Raw genomic sequence first — 20,542 nt, 5'->3', positions numbered from 1 at the left:
CATTCATCTCTCGCTCTTGCATTATCCCCCTTCTGCCCCTTCCTTCATCCATCTTTTCTTTCAAGCATTTTTTGTTGTACCTTTCCCTTGGCTCGACTACTGTCAAATCCCTGAACTGTAACCTTAATCCAATTTTTCTATGAATCCATCTCCCCATCTGTCCATCTACTTCCTTTGTCACTTAACTGTATCCTCAGAAAATTATTTTTTTAAAAAGCGCAAGGTGATGTTCCACGATGAAGATCAAGAGCACTTTTTAAAACTGTCTTGAAAGCAATTAACTTACTCCCAGTTACGTCAGTTAGGAACTTTTAGAGCAGTCAATAATGGCTTCAAACGGACAAAAAAAAATAGTAGCGCTTTTTCGTTTTTCCAAACCTCTGACATTGTTTTTGTCTTTAATAAGCAAATTATGAAATTGGTGCTAAGTGTCACGGCAAATGGCTTCACTAGGAGTGAAACTGTGGCTGTTTATATGCCAAACAAACACTGTCAAATCAATATTTTTAGCGAGGAGTAATCTTTCCACCGTCTGGGTTATAATACATAAAATATGTGAATTTAATCACAAATGGACTTTTGTGTCTTTTTTACTATCCGCTTATTTGAAAGTGTCCCTTAAAATGAGGTACTGGAAGGAAAATAAAATAATGTACGACTAAGGGCAAAAGATAGCGTGGCCGCTCCATCGGCAGCTTCTGAAATAATGACTCTGGGAAAATCACGGCCCCTTTTTCCCTTGCAGTGAATAGTTTAATCACATTTTTCATATCATGGGGGTAAGTATTAGAAGGAGGACGCACAGCGAGAGGAAAATGTCTCAAGGACAAAAGCCTGATGCATGCTTTGCACTGTGATGACTGGCGATAGGACCTATCTCCTGGATATCTTTTATTGCTTTTATATTTGCCCCGGTCCTTGGGATCCTTATGAATTGAAATTTGTTGCCTTGGAGCACATTTGGACCGACATTGAAGAAAAGAAGCGACTGACACAGAAAAGATGCTGCCACCGTTGCTCTCTAAAGGCTTCTCATGGCCATCAAGGCTGCCACTGATGTAATTGTTCCTGGCCAAATTGGTTCCATTATGTTCAATATAATGCCAGCCAATTCAATAAATGCTTCACCTTCATAGATAATAATTTTTACTGAATAGGTCTGAATTTCATATTTTTGAGACTGAAGTTGTTTTTCTTGAGATTATTTTAGGCTTTATAAATATGCAGAGAATGAATCATACAAATACCTATCCAATAAAATAATAATGAATTTTGTGTACTTGAAGGAGCAAACCTAAACCTTTTTTCTATTATAGAATTATGTATCAATTACACCGATATGGAATCGAGGTACAAACTTGTTTTGTTAAAGTTGTGTAAATTGTCCACCTTTTTTCCAGCATCTCTGTACTGCATGCAAATGGTAAAAACCCAGAATAAGGGGACAAAGTCAAGCGAATAACAACTTGTAGACCACAAGTGTCAAACTTCAGTCCTTGAGGCCCACTGATTGGCCTCTTTTAGGTTAAAAATTCGCCCTGAGGTCACTTGTACTGTATTTTGAAGCAAATTTGAGTTAAAACCAATAAAATAAATACAAATATCTACAAAACCTAATGTGCTCAATATTTTAATTTATTTATATACACAGTACTGTATAAATAAAGACTTTTTTTACATTAATATTTAGGGATACATAATGGATATAATGGATTAGAATTTCATAGTCACCCGTGTTGTTTATGGCAGTCAATATGCAGGTGTGTTTAAATATTCCGCCTGTTTTATCTATTAAACCTGCATGCGTGTTCAGAACCGTGGTAATATACCAGAGTGCAGATTTTCTCCCTGATTCTTATTTATTTGTTTATATTTTCCTTCAAATTCCATTTTCCATGATAGCTGGCGGGTATGCATACATCCTGTTTCCCAACACCCACCTGTGACAACATGATTTACACTTTAATAAAGATGCAGCATATTGTGCTCAGAATATGCACTGGTTTCATTTTCATTTTACTGAGTGATTGACATGTATGGCATGAAATTATTAGACGTAACCATGGTTTCCCCGCATCTTTTGCACATTCAGATGATTAATCTTTGTGTCTCTATGTCTTTGTTTTTCTGTCATGTCTTTGTGTTTACCCAAACACCTACATTTCATTCATTTACCCTAAATAGAACCTTTTTATTTGTACTCTGGAAATGATTTCTAATTTATAATTGACTTCCTCTTTAAATGTTGACAAATTTACACTTGATTTATCAACGCCCCCTAACCCCCCCCCCCACACACACACACACACACAGTTATACAGTAGGTGATTCTAATTTTGACGTAGTACAGAGTGCCAGGGAATTGCTTTATTATTATTATTATTATTATTATTATGATACAACCTTTATATGATATGAAACTATTATGATGGATTCAACAATATATGTGTGTAATATTTTTAAAATAATGTTTAGACAATGGTTTCAAGTTCATGTGTAGGTACTATATATAGTATTGGAATGTATTTGATTTAGTTTTTTATTTCTCAAATCAATGATCATGTAGTAAATTGACCAAGGTCATAATAACGCCAGCATGCCATAACAATATGACATGATTATTTCGTTGAACTGCGAGCGGAGGTGATATGCTGTCACGCTGACAAAAATCATTACCCTCTGAGGTGATGATGAGGATGGCAAACCCTTTCAAAATGACGACACCCATTCCCCCCAAGCCAGACAGCTTTTTCTTCAACTTCCTGCAGTAGAATGCACAGCAGTTTGTATTTGCACTAATGATTTAGCGTGTCTACTTACTCGGCAGGTGCATGCTTTGCGACTCTGCTCGGGTTCATAATTCAAGAGAAGCATAATTATATGCTTTGTAACGCAATCCACAAGCCGTGGCATAAAGTAGAACAATGATCACAGCAGAAGGACATAGCTGTTTACAAGGAGGAAAGGTGAGCTCAGTGCAATGAGCACTAAACTTCCTGATGAACTTATTCAGTGAAAAAATTCACTAGATTCACAAGATTTGTTTCATGAAATGGCTTGTTATTTTTTTTCATATTAGAATCTGAAACTAAACCTTCTGCTTGTAAATTTGTACCTCTCTGAAAGTGGTTGTCTGCAAGAATATTTTACTTGCAAGGGTGCATTCATTTGATAATCAAATGTTTTTTTTCTAATACTTTCATAGTCTATTCAGTCTGATTTTCATTTCATTCTGTTGGAGAATCATTTGTATTTTATAAAACTTTTGTACTCATTGTATTTGAGGGATTTTGAACAACTTCTGCGTGAATGTCACTTTCTTTCACTCTCAATGATCTAAGATGGTCCATTGTGATGCATAAAAATAACTTTATTTCACAAATGTTCCATCATCCATCGATGAAAGGGAGAAACTCATGGTGTGGCCCCTATGCTGCCTTGACCTCATCAGAAACTTTGATGCATCCTCAAATAAGGATCTATGAGTGTGGAAGGCAGTTCAGATACAAACAAGACCTAATTTAAAAGAAAGTGGCCTATTATGTATCATTATGAGGAAATCTTTAAGAATGTGTCCTTCTAAAGATGTGCCATTTGAGTTGTTACAAAGACATCTTATTGTGAAGAATATTGTGTACTTGAGCTTTTCATATTCAGTTGTGAAAATGCATCTTCCTTAAGACTTGTATTTGAAACTTTGTGAAGAGGTGTACTTGACATGCCTTCTTCTTAAGTACACTTGAGAGGATATAGCCCAAAATATGACTGTTGTTTTGAGAAATTGCGCTTCAGAGCATGTCCTTCTTTAACGATGTATTTTTGAAGATCTACACTTGAGAGGGTATAGCGGAAAAAGCGTACTTGTTGTGATGTGTACTTGTTTGGAATTGTACTTAAGATGTCTATCTGTGAGGGTGTATACTTGAGAAGACGTAACCTACAAAGTGTACCAGCGAGCACGAGTAGCAACTTGCATCTTCAGTGTCGCACACTTGACGACATTGACATTTAAAAAAGGACACCGCGGACATATTTTTGTCAATGTTGATGCAATACTGTTAATGTTATTTTTAAATGGTAATATAATTTAAACCAATTTAGTCATTAATTTGTAAAAATATACCGCCCAGGCGTCTGAACTAACAAAAAATAAAAATTCTGCCAAATTACGACACGCTTCAGCCCGTCGGCAGCGATTATACAGAAGCCAATACGATTCAATGTTTTAAATGAATACATTAATTAAAATTGAGATTAGGATTGGCCCTTGAATATTTATAAATATATAATTTTCCCAAAAGCATGTGTCTCGAACACCCTCTCGATCTTCTTACCAAAGAAGTTGCTACCGCCTTTACCTGTATAAAAGAATGCCATTCGTCACCTGCTTCCACTCTCCTATCTAAGACGGACTGTGAATCGATTGCGAATCGATGCGCTGCGGGTAATTTGACAAGTGCTTTCGTCTGGAAGCGGCCCAGCCTTCTGCTTTGTGTCGTCATTACTGATTAAGTCGATGCCCCAAGAAGCTGACCCACAGTGGAAGGATTCAATGACAACCTGAACTACAGACAATTCTCCTATTATCTCCTAATCTCTTCTCTGTTTTACCACTAGTCAATGTCCCTGATTCATCATTTTCCCTGCTTCAGCACCCTGGGCCTTATATTTTCATTTGAAATGTCAGATTTCATGAATTCAAGGCAATCAGGTTACAAAGATGTGTGTTGACATGAGAAGTGAGATGAGTCACTTGGATCGCAATATTCTAGCCACAACTTAACTTTGTTAAATGCTGTATTTAAAATAATGACTGTATTACACCAGACTGCTATTACACATTCAATTTTAACATATTTCTGTGAATCATGACTCAACCTTAACCATTGGTTTTGCTTTTCTTTGTTGTCTGAGTGACTATAACTCATAGGAGCATAGCTTCCGCCTGCATTGCAGTTATACGTCACAAGCGTAGGCTACGCCCCTTCCATCCTCCACAGCAACTAGTTTATTATTCTTTGCATGTCCTTAGAGAAAAACACTTCTGCCTCCTCCAAGGTCAGAACTGAAAACTTGGGGTGACCAAGCATTTGTATTGCTGTTTCTACATTTCAAAACAAAGGTTACCCTTGCTTTTCTTTGCTTGTCGTGGCCTTTTCTTGATCTTGTGGATTTGAAAAGAACAAGTCTTTTAAAACCTCGCCTTTGAATGAGGAGTGAAGATCTTTGCAAACTTTGAAGTCGTTTTGGAGTCATAGATGTTCATAATAATAAGCAAAGAATGAATGATAATGCATGATTAAGTCATTCTATGCATATAAGTTTGTTTTATGAATGGATTAATACCTTCTTTTCAGTCAGAATTCCCACCACATTTGTATAATCAATGTGTGATCAAATGTGGGTACTTTAAGTAAGTCAAGTAATCAATGAAGTAATTAAATTACTTTTTCAAGTTGACTGTGGCAACACGTGGAAATATCTACAGCTTTGCTCATATTTGCATATCTCATGGACAACCTCCAAGCAATTTAAGTTTGGTCCATAAGTTAAGTAAAACTTCTAGTCGGGGCATTCCTCGTCCATTTGTCAGTCCATGTTGAGTCTGTCAGAGCATTTTCTCTCGTGCTCGACTGACTCTGTCTGCCTGCATGACACAGTCTGTCAGTCGGTCACTTGCCTTAATGGTGGCCCCTGTCAGATCAGCCCAAGTGTACGTTGTCCGGCTTTTTTCCCATCTGTCAGCTCTGTCCGATTGACTCCAATCTCCTTATGAGCGTAACAAGAGCATCTCATGATGATGGAGCTCCTAAGTGTGCTGCTAATGCAAATAATGCAAGCAGAAGAAGAAAGTCATATTCTATGCACAGTTACTTTAATAATTAAAGAACATAGTCGCTGACGGTTCGTCTGTAATTAGTAAACCTTTTTCAAAATCTATCAAAAATAGATCTGTAGTAGAAACATGTCAAGTCAGTCGCTCAGTCCTATCCACAATGAGGGCACATATGCATATTATTGGCTGAATTCTCAAGTATCTCATTTCCTGAATACATACACATCCTTTCAAATACATCTATAGAAGGTCAAAGAAAGGTCATAGTGTTGAACGTACTAAATGTAACAGCCCGGCTGATCGACATGCCTACGAAGTTTAGACATATGTAAACAAAAGAGGAGGAAAAGCATTCCAATCAGAAATTGTGTAAATTCATCCAGTGAAGTCTACCTTTGAACTAGTTTACGTGAGCAGAAGGTTTCTATTAGATACATATTAGATGTTTATCCTTTCTGTATTCTGCTCATTTGAGTTAGGAAATCACAAACAATGAATGCAGACTTCACACAATCTGAGACACAAACAGCCCCATATGCTTGCGCACAGTTGGACGTGTGATCCACATAAAAAAAAAAAAAAAAAAAGAAGCGAATGAAGCATATGTGATCAACACAAGTTGAGTCACGATTCCTTTGGGCCACGGATCTGGCTGGCAGGCAACACAATGTAACGTGTCAGAAGAGAAGCTGTTTAATTATGGCAAGCAGCCTTTGTCTGGCATTAAAGCGTGCTGTGTTCTATTTGTAAGGGTGGGATAGCATTGCTACAGGTATGACTGATAATTACTAGCTGGTGGCCAAGCGACAACAATGCGCCACTGATTGTAAGTCTTGAATGAAACTGCTGATGCCAATCAGCGAATGGATGTGCTCGACGTATCTGGCATTCAGCGTTTAAAGGATCGCTATGATCATATCACATATATGAAGCCACTGGCTATAAATGAGTCCGATATGGATCCAACTCAAAGCCAGCAGTAAAGTGACTTGAATCTGTATTCAAATAAAGGAACAAGTGCGGGTGTTAAAAAGTACAGCTCGCGCTTGTGTCAATTGCTGTAATGTTTGATAGGCTTTGGATTTGAATTGTTCAAACATATTTTTCGTCAGGTAGAGAGAGGCAAATTTTCTTACCTTGGAAAACGGACTTGTTTAGGTCAGGAAAATTTAGTCATATTATTTTATGACCAAATTATTTTTAGACCCTCACACCAGGAAGGTGTGACTACTCTGATAAAGGCTACAATGATAGCCAGATTTTTTCTCTTGTATTTGTTTGGTAATTACAGGCTACTTTATAGACGATGCTGGGACTGTACATTTTTCTTTTTGCGATGGGGGGTATCAGCAAGAAGAGAAAATATATTTGTCAAAATTTAAAAAAAATCATTGAGTTGCTCTTGAGCACATAGGTTGGTGTCACATAAGAATATACAACAATTTTGTATAAGGCATTCATCCTTAAATGTGGCCACTCGTAGTTGCATTATTTTTTGGAACAATATGGCAACGTGATGATGTTATTAACTGCCAGCCCAGTTAAAATGGATATATGACGTCTATAGCTGTCAATGGCAGTGAATGAGTTAAGATCATTAGATCATTTCAACCCGCACTGAAGGCCCATTTCCAAAGTTCATTGTGCACAACCGGTGTTAGGCCGTTTGGATAAGACTGAACGGACTATACCATCGGAATTCTCACGATAGTATTTGTCCGTCTACATTTTCATATGGAGGCACTCGTCTTCACTCGCTTGTGTTTGACGATAATAAAATGATTGAAAATCCCATTAAGAGTCTGACGTTGACTTCATTACAGGGTTTTTGTTAAGCTATATTTGCAAAAATGAGCCAATCGAGACCACTTGAAGCTTCTACTTGCATCATCCACATGATCAATTCTAATTCCCGAACGGCAAATCGTTGGGATAAATGCCAAGCTAATTTCGAGGTTGACGTTGTTTACTCTAATTTTCAACTAGCTTTAACTCTCACCCAATAGCACCCACACACTAAGAAAATGAGATGTCAATGAAAGACATTTTCATTGTGATTTATGGCTCCTTTGGATAGTTGCCTTGGCGATAGGTGTAGACAACCACCGTGCTTAACAAGTCCCAATCAGGGGCAACGTGAGGGTTTCTCTAAACTGCGCATACACACTCCGAGGCAGGACCATCACCACGCCATCTGTCGTCACTCCACAGGAACATAACCAGCACCATTTATTGCACATATGATTACTGGTTGGCATCCTTTTTTTTTTTTTTGCTCTTCCTCGCTCTTGAGTAAGCCATCTGCTCAGGAAAGGTGAGAAGGGATTTGTGAAACGAAAGAGCATATTGATTCTCTGCTTTAACAAACGCCCATCCTTTCTACGCATTAGGCGGTGCATGAATTGCAAACGTGTTAATTCAGAGGCCATTATAAGCGCCATCTTAATTCGTTATGATCAACAGTGATACTGTTTGTACTCCCTCTGGGAGAAAGTAATCGTGGTAAGCATCTGGAGTCTGTTTTACAAATATAAAGTCACTCTTAAATATGCAAGTATACTTTGTGCATTTGCACCACCACGACTGAGTAAGACGCAGCCGTTTGGAATATTTCGCTCATGCAAATTTACATAATATTTAAATACGTGATCATCATGAATTTTTTGTTTTTTGTTTATTGTTAATACACCTACATCCATACCACCAGTCTTAATACTTACAATAATTATAATGATAATTACAATAACAATAATTTCATAACCCAAGTATATTTGAATTCATTTTTTACAACAATAACAACAATAATAAAACATTATAAAAACAAATGTTATTTTAAATATGCGCTGTAAATCGGATTATTTTATCTTCAAATTATTGTAACTGTAATCCTAGTTTTGAAAAATTTAACAAAATTACATCCAAACATAATATTGATCGATGCAAAATAGCTGAAATGACTGTAGTCACCTAGTGTTAAAATTAGTTCTTGTTCTTAATTCCTAGATTTTTGTGCTACTTAGCACTTTATGGAATTAGTTACCGTAAATTAAACCCCCTGACTTTTGAGACTTAGATAAGAGATTCCTGATAAATAATGAAAGTATAATTCAAATAGCTCTGTCTGGCGACATTAACAATCCTGCAAATTTACCCTCTTATTTTATGCTGCTTCATCTCGAAGAAGTGTACTTAATGTGCTGATCCATTAGCTACCCCCCCTCCCACCCCCATTCCAGTGTCTTATTACCATATTTGAGATGGCATCTTCAGCCTTGTGCATTATGTATAGCCCACATCTCAGTGATATGCACCCTCTGGGTTCCTTTGCTGTATATTCTTTGTATTTTTAATGCTCTCCCCAAGAATCTCATTTTCTCGCTAGGACTCATTTAGGCTGCACGATTCACATTTCACATTCCGACATGGCCATAACAGCAACTCCGTAAATTGGTACTGTGGCTCCGGGGTGTCGAATTTGACGGCTGACTTTGGACTTTTGGGTGATGAGGTGAAACCTAACTTCCCCACCTTTAAATTCTTTCATTTCTTTCGGGCAAGTTGAAGAAGAATTACTATTTAAGCGATGGAAGTGGGAGGCGACTCTGTGTAATGATTGACAAGTAGCTGGACTGGGTATCACTTATTAAAACCAAAACCTGAAACCAACTCCTAGAACATTTAGATGACCCTTTTGAGCTTATTTGGGAAAACATAAATTTACAAAAATACCGGTCCTTAAGCATTTAACATATAATAAGTTTAAAAAAAATCAAAGTGGAGTGAGGCCAATATTGTCATACCTCAATGACCCACTTAAAACCAGTGCTGTAGCCTATCTCTTCTTCAAAGTGCCCCATGATTTTTTTTCCAATTCTATTTGTCAAAATAAACAATTATTTTCAAGATCAAAACCCACAAGTGACACAGCTAATATCTTCCTGTGTAACTCTGTTTCATTCCGCCACATCTGCAGCACTGAGTGATGGCTTAATGAGGTTCACGCATGCCCTGTCCTATTTCCTGCTATCATCTCACTCAAGACATTTTGACAGCAGGCAATTAGGGGCGAACAAACACAACCGCATAGTCTCGGACAGAATTTGGCTCGATCTGTTTCCGAGAGTCCGGATGGGTAGAAATTTGATTGGCAAGCATGCTGGAATTAAGCTTGGACCTCACACACACATTCACACACTTGTGCACACATCCTGACTTTTTGGGCTGATACGAGATTTGAGTCACAAAATCTGTGTGGTACTTAAGTATGCTCACTGGATTTTGTTGTTGTTTTTCCAGGTTCAACAGAAAAATGGAATACAATTTACTGCGAAAGCTGGATCAAGAATCTGTACTTTACAAAGACTTGAGATACTTGAGATACACTGCACTTGGAATTTTACTTTTTGTATTGTTTACTTGAATGTTTTGTTTGTCCATGGACCAATATAATATGATGTGTGTGAGTGTGCGTGTGCACATATATATATATATATATATATATATATATATATATATATATATATATACATATATACATGTGATATGTCTTGTCACCGTGGGATAATTGGAAACGCATTTTCGATCTCTTTGTGTGTCTTGACGTGAAGACTGTAAAGCAGACTTTGACTTTGACTTTTATAAATGAAGCTTAATGCCAGGTAGGATGCAAGACATTTTACTTTGATAAGTCACATTTCACTCAGAAAAGTGTGCACACGGCCCATGTGCGCATATTCAATTATGTACGGTCAATGTCAGGCAACGCATGAATATATTGTATGAGCCATGCTGGTCAGTGAGGGTGAATGATGGTGGCGTGTGAAACAAAGAGAAAAAAAAAAACGCAATTCCGAGGTTCTTATTGGTCAGGTGGAGGCAAGAAAGGCAATATTGTTGGCTGGCCTTGGCGGCACCATAACGAACAAAAAGAAACTGTTACGAGTGGCAGGAGGTCAGTGCTGGAGTGAAAGTAGTGGCTTTTGACAGGACCACATTAGAAAAGAAGAAGTGGTCTGACTTCAAAGTAGATGCCCAAAAATATATAATAATTGCAGTTTGTCGACTGAGTGAGTTGAAAGCTCTTGTCTTATCTTTGCATATAATAAGGACCAGGAGAAATGATACAAAATGATACAGCAAAACATCTTAATTATCTTACAAATCTAATACACTCTCTTGTGAGGAGCTGCATACAAAAATGTAGATATAACCTCAGATGCGCTTTTGATTAATTCAAGTTGTGAGGTTAGCATGCTGATCGCAAATATTTCTTCCTTACCCACCCTCCCTTTTTTTTTTATCAAGCCCGAGTCAATATCACCTTGGGGATGCGGGGAGCTAGTGGAGGTGGCTTGTATTTCCTTGATGTACGACCAGCCTGCATGGCTTGTGACTGCCTTATCGCTCAATCACTCAGCAAGATGGAGACCCACACTCTGACGGCTGACGGACTATAATGACCTCCACTGCACCCCTTCAATTCCCACTGTCCCCTATATATAAACCCCAAATACACAAGCGCTACCTGAGTGTGTGGAACCTAAAAGCTAATCGCTGTTGTAGCTCTCAACTGTACCGTCGTGCCGGTTGCTGCGGAATAAAGAAAAATGACATGAGGGCACTCATGAATCATACTCACAGATTCAGTGGTGTTCAGAGGTCTGTTGATGCACCAGGCCATCTTCTTGACTGACTAACTCCCGGAAGACTCAAGAATAAGCTGCATCAGCCACAGCATATATGTGGTTCAGCATTGGTAAAGTCAGTGATTTGTGATTTTATTTCTGAAACTATGCTGATATTTTGTGGAAAAACTCACATTTTCCTTTTTTTTGTGCTCAAGCCAAAGCAACATCTAATATCAAAATATGGCTTTGGCGCCATCTTTTGACATCTCGAGGACACCGAACTTTGTTTATTCTAAATGAGAGAAATGCTTTAGTGCCATCTTGTGGCATCTATGGCTAATTGCAAATCTTTATGAATAGGCGGCTATTACTCGAGGCTTTTTGCTATTTGCAGCGGGGCTCGATAGCGGCGCTTCACTATACTGAAAAATATTATGAGAACGGAAGCCATTTGGAAAACACAGAGGAAACACATTATTTGAAGTACATTTAAATTATAATAACGAATCAACCAAATGTATTGGGTTGTTTTATGGATGATGTAAATGTGCACTACTTTTAATAGTTTTATTATGAAGTGTTTTTTTTTGTCTACTTCATCATGACTAATATTTCTTACTATTTAGTTTTTGCCTGTTTTTAAATTAGCTTGATCTAAACAATTTAGCGTTGTATTTTTTTTTTCTCACCTGATTTTTCTGCACCAGTTAATTTTCTAATTATCGCCAGATAAATATCACAAAATGGAAAACGCTATAGCTCATTTGATAAAGAGGAGCTACATTTATTCTCAGTATAAACTCATTCCTAAAATACTCAACTAAAAAACTTCGAAGTCCTTCTCTATCTTGTTGCTCTGATGCATATTTGCTCGTTTTTGCAGAACAACGTCCTTCATAGTCATTCGAAAATGTATTTTAACTTGATGATTTGACATATTTCCACAACATCTCTTTACTTAAAATAGCCACAACTAAAAAGATGGAAGATCTTGTACTATTTCCAAGGTCCAGCGAATCCCATTGTGTTGCTCCACAGATGTAGACTTGCTTTCATATGACACTCTCCTCTTCTTCTTTAGTGGCAGTGCTATCCCACCGTGACATCCTGACAGTTTATTAATGGAAAAGAGTCCAAGGCTGACTCTTGCGTGAATTCTAATATTCAGTTTTTTACAATTTACAATTGCTCCATAGTTGCAAGGTCGCACACACAAGAACCAAAAACATGTGGCCAGTGATAAGGCTAAAACTTCGATGGCCGTATTTCTGTAGCCTTGATCATTTCTTTGACTTTACAACAGTGCATCCAATAAACATGTTAGCTGTTGTGTGACAGTAAACTTTTTTATTTTACAGTATGGTTCTTATCTGCCATTTGAGCAGAAAAATGTTAAGGGTAAAGCAGCCCTACCTCCACAGGTGCCATTTGTTTGAAGCACAAAAGCAAACAACTAACCAGAGACAATGCATAAACCAATTTTTATTCAGCGTCCTTGCCATTTGGCAATCACCAACAGCCAATATTAGTAAACCAGTCAGGACAAGTTGTATTGTTGACATAAACTGTGCAATAAATTGCTCAGTGTGCACACATGGAGAAAACATTGAAGACACGATGCAAACTATATTAATTGACACGGTGGCTTAGAAATACATTTCACAGTTACAGGCGGAGCAAATAAGTCAATATATATTTAGTTTTCTTTTTCCAATTTCCATTATGCTTAATTGTATCAAATATATTCCGTGATGGATAAATGTTTGTTTACAAAAGATTTTGCTGTATTTCATTACACTGAATTGTATTTAATTTTAAGTATTCTTGAGTTAGTAGCCAAGCACCACATAGTTGCTCTTAATGATAGCAAATTTCTTTATTATCATACTAATTGTCCATGGCTAGTTTTTTGTGTCTTGGTTCTTTTACTTGCTTGCTTGTATTTATATATTTTAGATTTATTTGTGTAACCTTTATTAGATGTCCGTTTTCTCCACTCACTGACACGCCATGTAATCACTTGGTGACTGGATCTGTTTATCATAAACTAAAAATGTGTGAGTTTATTGCATGTCACAGCTACTATATAATCTACAAAACACACACACACCACACACAGAGAAAAAAACACTCAATGTTTATCAATTCTGGAGAGGGCTTTTGGCATCTGTCATCTTGATAATCATTTTTTCCAATCTTAATCTAGTCTTCTCTGATCTGTCAATCTCAAATGAGCAAGAAGTCCTTGGACAGTGTAATTGAAGAGTGGGAGCGCTTGACCTTAATTCAAGATCAATATCTCCCCCTTCTGTTTACCTGGAAGGTCACATGGTTAGTAAAACTAATAGCTAAGTCACGACGCTTGTGTTTGCAAAGATACAATGAAGGAAATCTGCAACAATGACCAAATGGAATGTTGATGGTACCGTGTGAAAGTATTAACCAACCTATGGTCCAATGAAGTGGCACCAACTTAGTAGTGGTCCATGGGGCACACCGGACAAAAGAGTTATGCCAACTGTGGTGCAAAATATACCTCCTTTTAGCCAGTCGACAATATCAGTCTACTTTTTGTCACTAAATTGTGAGATGCGTTGGGCGGAATGGCAGATGGCACAGAAATTGTCTAGTTTCTGATACCAAATTAGGAGGTGCATCAGGGGTTTGGCAACTCGACTGGAACAACCAGAGAGCCGCAGCGCAGCTCCACGCATGCTAGACTAGATTTGCCCTGGCAGCAAAATGAAGTTGCGTCCATTTTTACACCAAGCGCACTGCTGCCAGTCTACCCTGGTAATAATCTTCATTTATTGCCGTGTCAGCAAAGAATGTCTGTCAGACAAACTTGAAACTTTTTCAATATCTACAATTGCAAATCTTCACGTGTAAGGTCAACTCAAAGCTGAGCAGTACCACACGTTTTGTGTCGTGTTTATTTAAGTCATTCAGCACAATGACAAAAAAAAATGTTAAGATGTTCACGGTCGGTAAGCGTGTACCTCACTTTAGCCCTGCTTGTGTACGCGGCTGCAAAATAGATGTATCAACCATTTGTTAAGAAACTGACAATTAACAACCAAAAGTAAAAAGACTTCTGCATACTTCCTCAGTGTGATTGTAAAAAAAGATTCGGAGGTGTAAATTGTAGCTTGTTCACCACTGGTAGGACCATAGTGTGAACATACTTTCCTGACAATCCAGATGAAATGTTACACATATTTGTTTTTGCTAGTTTTTATTTGCACTTTGTATACCTGTCTATATTCTGTGATATTCAGAGGGATACAGTGTTTGAGGGCTGGTGGGGTGAGGCATTCAAATCCCAGCAGTAAATCTCTAACTGATGTCTGCCATTCCCTTTGGACTTGAGCGAGTGGCTGCCTTCCACTGCATGCATGGCTGGATGAGTGCATGTTTTGTGGAGATCTTTGTGGTGTGTTTGTTTATATCTGTGTGACGAGGCGTACTGCGAGCCAGACTTTAATCCGGCAGATAACACCGGGTGCGACTGCAGGCGGCCTGACGGTCCAGTCTGAACTGACACGGGTTAGCTCCTGAGACAGTGGTTGTATTTCATTGATGGATTTGGACCAAGTCCGACTTTAGGTAACCTGCTAAAATAGGAGACCAAGCTCATGGCCACGGTGCATACTTGTAAGTCAAATTGAAAAGACCTGAAAGGTCAGCCGTCAAGATTCAATTTATTTTTTGACAGGTAGGCCTTAAAAGTCCAAACGGCAGTCAAAGCCTCTATAGAATTTTTCTTGTGAACATACGTAAGCCTAAAAAAAACCATGAAAATGTCAATAATCAGAAAATAAAATACATTTTCAAATAAAGATACACATTGGTGTTAACAATTCCAAACATCACCCTAGACCTCAGTTCAGTTAGCATTAAGCGATCAACTTGTGTCAATTTTGTTTGTTCTTTGGCTTTTTAATGTGACACTTATTCCAAATGAAGGTTGCGCTTTCACGGCATATTCACCAAAGAAGAATGTGGGGAGAATGGATTATAAGAAGGTTAAACTTTTTAATTTCCCAATGCATCGTTGTAGTTAAGGCTGTGTTTTGTTGTTTTTATGCCTCATTATTTGCTTATTTCATTCATTGAGTACGGACCATGTGGAGATGTCTTTAATCACAAAGAAGATTTGCTTTGCATCATTTTGTTGCTATGTGAGTTAATTTCCATCTTCAGTCTCCCATCGACCAAAAATTCGATGAAAACATAGACCATATTATACAGTACAGGAAAAAAACACAAATGTAGATATTATATACAATATTATGTAGTAAGTAAGCCACCCGACCCCAGTGACACTACCCATTAAACATTTTCCCGCAACCTCAGTTACTTTTGACAATTATTTAGGTTCACTTGACTTATTTTTACACTTGAATGACAGTTATGAATGATGCAATGTTTTAATATTTTAGTTCTCTAGCAAAATGGGAGGGGGGGTAAATTTTTTTATTGATGTTATTTTCTGCAAAAAAAAAAAAAAAATCTTTAATTTCTTGGAATAAAAATGCTTAAAAAACATAAACCTTGAGGTGAAGGTGTAATGAAGTTCCACAATATCAACATAAGCACTGACCGCGATAATAAGGACAAATGTTTAAAGGAACTCGAAAAGAAATGGTCTAATACTGTAGACCAGTTACTATTGAATTGTTATAATGGGATGACTCTTCCAGGAATCCGTTTGCACACACAACTGTGTAAACACTTTAATCAAGACCATGTTTGAAGAATTAGAGCTGGCAAAGGCACTGTCTGTTCCAATACTTCACTTGCTTAATTACAGCAGACATCCATGTTTTCTGCTCTTTCCTCTTTCCCCTCACCCGCTTCTCCCTGTCATTTTCCCCGCTGCTCCCTGAGCTAGTAAACCCACAAACAGGAAAAGGCACTTCACGCTCAACTGAAGACACACAAAATGAAAATAATAATAAGAACCCAATACACATAGCAGCAGATGAACTCAGGTGTGTAACTTAACCCCTGACAAAACTGTTTGGGTGAAACAATGATATAATGATTTTTAACCCCCCTCCCCAGAAGAGAAAGTCCCTTTGTGTATTTCATTTAGACAGCAATAAAAATAGCAGTGGCCTGCGATTAAAAAAAGATACACCGCACATCAGCGAGCGTCGGCATGTCAGCAGAGATGACACCGAACAGCAATTGGTATCATTTCCTCACCCAAAGAGATAATCATTGAGTCATGCGGGACAGGAAACATTATAACGGTATTTCTAGTCCGTGGGTCTGTTCAACAGTGCAGATGGAGTATTTTTCCAATTCATTCACAATTTAAGAAACTCTTGATCTCCCCCAAAAGGTGTTTGATAGGATTCTGTCATTAAAATCAAAGATTTTACACTACAGTAGAAACTCTTACCATCAGAATGTTACAGTATTAGGTTTTAAAAAGCTTGTTTGTTTCCATCTCATGTCGTTCAACTGTTTTATGAATACAATGAGAGAGCCAAAATGAACTTTATGATCCGTTACACACCCATCAACTTTTTGTCTCTTCTCGTACGGCATTGCTTCTTTGAGGTAGTCATGCCTGTTGTGAGTCAAACAATAGCTGGCAAAGCACACAATTGCTTCATCTCCCAGGCAAGCAATGAGCACTATGCCCATTTCTCCCAAGCTTGACTTGGAATTCTGACAGGGAGATTAGAGAAGTTTCCAGGCTATTCATACTCCTCGATTCTCTTTGGAGTACTTGGCTCGGTGGTCCAATCCTCTCCTGTTCAGCCGGACCGGTCTATTTCCGATGCAACTGTGATGCTGTTTTGGCGGATGTCTCTGACTGGCTTTTACCTGTTTATCCCAGCAGCACACAGGCTTAGAAGATGTTTTCCTTGGAGCTTACCAGGTGATTTTCTCAGCTGGAATGCCAGTATGTTGAATTCAGACACTTAATCCCCGAGAAAGTGGACCAAACGTCTTCAGTGGCCCTTTTCTACCCGCAAAAATGCAAACTCTAAACTTTTGCATCTGCTCTCAACTGCCTGTCTAATCCGGCGCACAAAGTAAGCCTCACATGAACCCATAACGTATCAAACAAAATGCGTCCTGATGTAAAAAGAAGAACCCGAGAAAATTACTGACGATTTTGATGTTTTACCTTTACCGGCTTCGATTTTTGTGCCATAACACTTATGAATTTATCCACAAGTTGTCTTGGTATTTTGTAGTTCCTGACACTAAAAGGTTCCAGTTATATTTAGTGCTGCAAAACTCGAGAGTTCCTTGAACTCTTCTATTCATCTTTCTCCTTATTTTGGTCACAATTAAATATCTCAGGACTAATTTATATGGACATTAGTTCCCACAACCCAAACACACCCAAGAGTTCCTATTAAAACTTCTTGTGGTGAAAATGCATTATTTGTTGACCAGCACCCACTGATGCTTGAGAACACCCTCATTCATTCATTCATTTTCTGAACCGCTTAGTCCCCACGGGGGTCGCGGGGGTGCTGGAGCCTATCCCAGCTGTCATCGGGCAGTAGGCGGGGGACACCCTGAACTGGTTGCCAACCAATCGCAGGCTCATTCAATTAATTGAAATTCACTGTTCAAATCGTCCACATTCTGATAATTCTGCAAGGCTATCAAATTGTACTTTGCCACATCTCATCCTCGGAATCGGCTGGTCACTAAAAAGAAAGAAGTCAGAGCCTCCGTGCTGCCTATTGACCGTAAATGTCGCATTTGCAGGTCCACCACAAATCACCGCATCAGGTTGGGCATACATGATGAGACCGCGGCTGTTGCCGGGCAACCGATACAGCGGGTGCATACGCGGGCCATTTTAGGACAAATCTTGGGTTTCCTCCTGCAGGCTGGCAACGGTGTTCATCTGTCGATGTCGCTACATAACTGGATGAGCTGTGCTTGTGTGACAGAAATGCTGTTTAGTGGACTACTTCAGTAAGTGGCATCTGATGTAGCCATTACACTGGGATGATCTGTTTGCAGATGTAAAAATGAAAGAATAAGTGAGCAGAAAGATGCCAAACCACGAAGGAAAGTTTTCGTCACGGTTGGAGGTCACTGGCAAAAGAGGCGTTTATTATTTTTGGGTGTCTGTTGTTATTTTAATAGTGTGTTCTGTGAACTAGAAAATTCGGGGAATTGATGTCATGCATCAGTGAATTGGCTGATGTGATGTCCACTTGAATCATGTTTTTCAATTTTGCCGCTCAAATATGTAGAAATGTGTGAACACAAGAAATATTCTGGACGTAGTTGTGTTTGACAGTTGAGCATGTGTGGTCGCAGATATTTCGGTTTGAGAACATTTTGAAGCCTCTTTTTATGAACTTGGACTTTTTTTTATAATCAATCAAACTTAGAAAGGCTACTCTTATATGTTTCAAATCTACAATACATTTTTATCACTTTACATGGAATTTTAGTAAAACTACTTCAAATAATCAAAATATCATATCATTGTAAAAAAGAGCACCCTCATGTCTACGAATGGGGATATTCACATTATTAAAGTGAGTCAGAAGTAAGAAGCCTAAGTGAGACCGGATGTGACCAGCCACAGATGTTAAACGACAAAAAAAAGGAGTTCCCGGAGAATGCACCGATTCCCAGACCTTTAACAGTTGCCGAGAAGAGCTATTTTTGTCGCTCTCCCTGGTGACTTGATATGTTATCCGTACTCTGATCCCTTTGTCCATCAGAGAGACAGAACATTTTTGGCCTAATGCAACTGGACCCTGGCTAATGACAACAAATAGCACCGCCGGCCAGATGACAACAGCTGAGAACAATACTTAATGTTGACATCACTTGCTATGGGGATCTATTTTGGGTTTCTTCCTTTTATAGTGCACTGGTGAAAATTGCACTGTGGCTTCCCTGGATGAGACACATATAAAAGAGGAGCGAGGGAGGGTGGGCCTCTGTGCTCTGTAGACCCTCACCAGTCCCTTCAGACGTTCTTGTTTCACAGGTCACCTGTCCAACCCTGTAAAACATGGCACCCAAGAAGATAGAACCAAAAAAACTCGAGCCCAAAAAGCCAGAGCCCAAGGCCTCCCCGGCCTCTAAGTTGGCTCCAACCCCAGAGCTGCTGCCGGAGCGTCCCAAGGAACCAGACTTCGATCCCAAGAGCATTACCATTGAATTCACCGCCGATCAAATCGAGGACTTCAAGGAGGCCTTTGCCTTGTTCGATCGAACGGCGAAGGGTGAGATGAAGATCACGTATGCCCAGTGCGGGGACGTAATGCGGGCACTCGGCCAGAACCCGACCAACGCCGATGTGCTCAAGGTGCTTGGGAAGCCGCGGCCGGAGGAGATGAACTCCAAGTTGATGGACTTTGAGACCTTCCTGCCTATGATGCAACACATTTCCCGTGTCAAAGACCAAGGCAACTTCGAAGACTTCGTGGAGGGCCTGCGAGTGTTCGACAAAGAGGGCAACGGCACCATCATGGGGGCCGAGTTGCGTCATGTCCTGGCGACGCTCGGGGAGAGGATGACGGAGGACGAAGTGGACAGACTCATGGCTGGACAGGAGGACGCCAACGGATGCATCAACTACACTTCCTTTGTGAAGCATATTCTCTCCGGATGAACGCTGAATAAGAGAGACTTTTACCAATTCCCGCCACCATGGACTGGTATTTTAACATTCGTGCCCACCAGCCACGAAATCTGCACTGTCTTCCTTTTGGGAAATGTGTAATGAAATGCCAATGAGATACCCCGGACATCCATTTAATAAAGGGAATTTTATCACAAACCTCCTCCCTTGAATGTCATTTTCAGAACAAACAACATTTAAATTCAAAGGGAAAATTATTTATGCTAATCAACTTGGTTAATGTGATTTGGAACCAGTATTGTCGGCAGTGAAAAAAGAAAAGAAGTAATAGGCTGTGGCTCCAATTTACACAAAGAGCCCTCTTGTTATTGTGCTGGAGGGGCAGCTGCTGTGGATCATGACGCACAAGCCCACGCAAACACACACACGTACACACACACACTGGACATGTTCAAAGTTGTCGAATACGAGATAGTTGCTGCAAAGACA

At 39.0% G+C, this 20,542-nt stretch overlaps 1 protein-coding gene across 2 annotated transcripts; it reads left to right on the top strand.

The window, feature by feature from the left end:
* Positions 1-2,819: 2,819 nt before the first annotated feature.
* Positions 2,820-20,251, top strand: LOC147047929 (myosin light polypeptide 6). 2 transcript variants are annotated; one of them, XR_015067706.1, is made up of 2 exons: positions 2,820-2,966; positions 11,141-11,730. XR_015067706.1 is itself a non-coding variant. In XM_085925614.1 (2 exons), the coding sequence occupies exon 2, from the start codon at positions 19,481-19,483 to the stop codon at positions 20,081-20,083; it is 603 nt and encodes a 200-aa protein (XP_085781740.1). In that variant the 5' UTR covers positions 2,841-2,966; positions 19,457-19,480; the 3' UTR covers positions 20,084-20,251. The 2 variants fall into 2 exon arrangements, 1 of the variants encoding a protein (XP_085781740.1); XM_085925614.1 differs by lacking the exon at positions 11,141-11,730 and adding an exon at positions 19,457-20,251 and having other exon boundaries at positions 2,841-2,966.
* The last annotated feature ends 291 nt before the right edge of the window (positions 20,252-20,542 follow it).

Source organism: Syngnathus leptorhynchus, chromosome 12, assembly GCF_054491065.1.
Source record: "Syngnathus leptorhynchus isolate UIUO chromosome 12, UIUO_Slep, whole genome shotgun sequence".
Taxonomy (NCBI): Eukaryota; Metazoa; Chordata; class Actinopteri; order Syngnathiformes; family Syngnathidae; genus Syngnathus; species Syngnathus leptorhynchus.
This window is presented reverse-complemented; position numbering and strand designations above follow the sequence as displayed.

Coding starts and splice junctions, on each gene's coding strand:
- LOC147047929 (XM_085925614.1), top strand. CDS start 19,481: ATGGCACCCAAGAAGATAGAACCAAAAAAACTCGAGCCCAAAAAGCCA.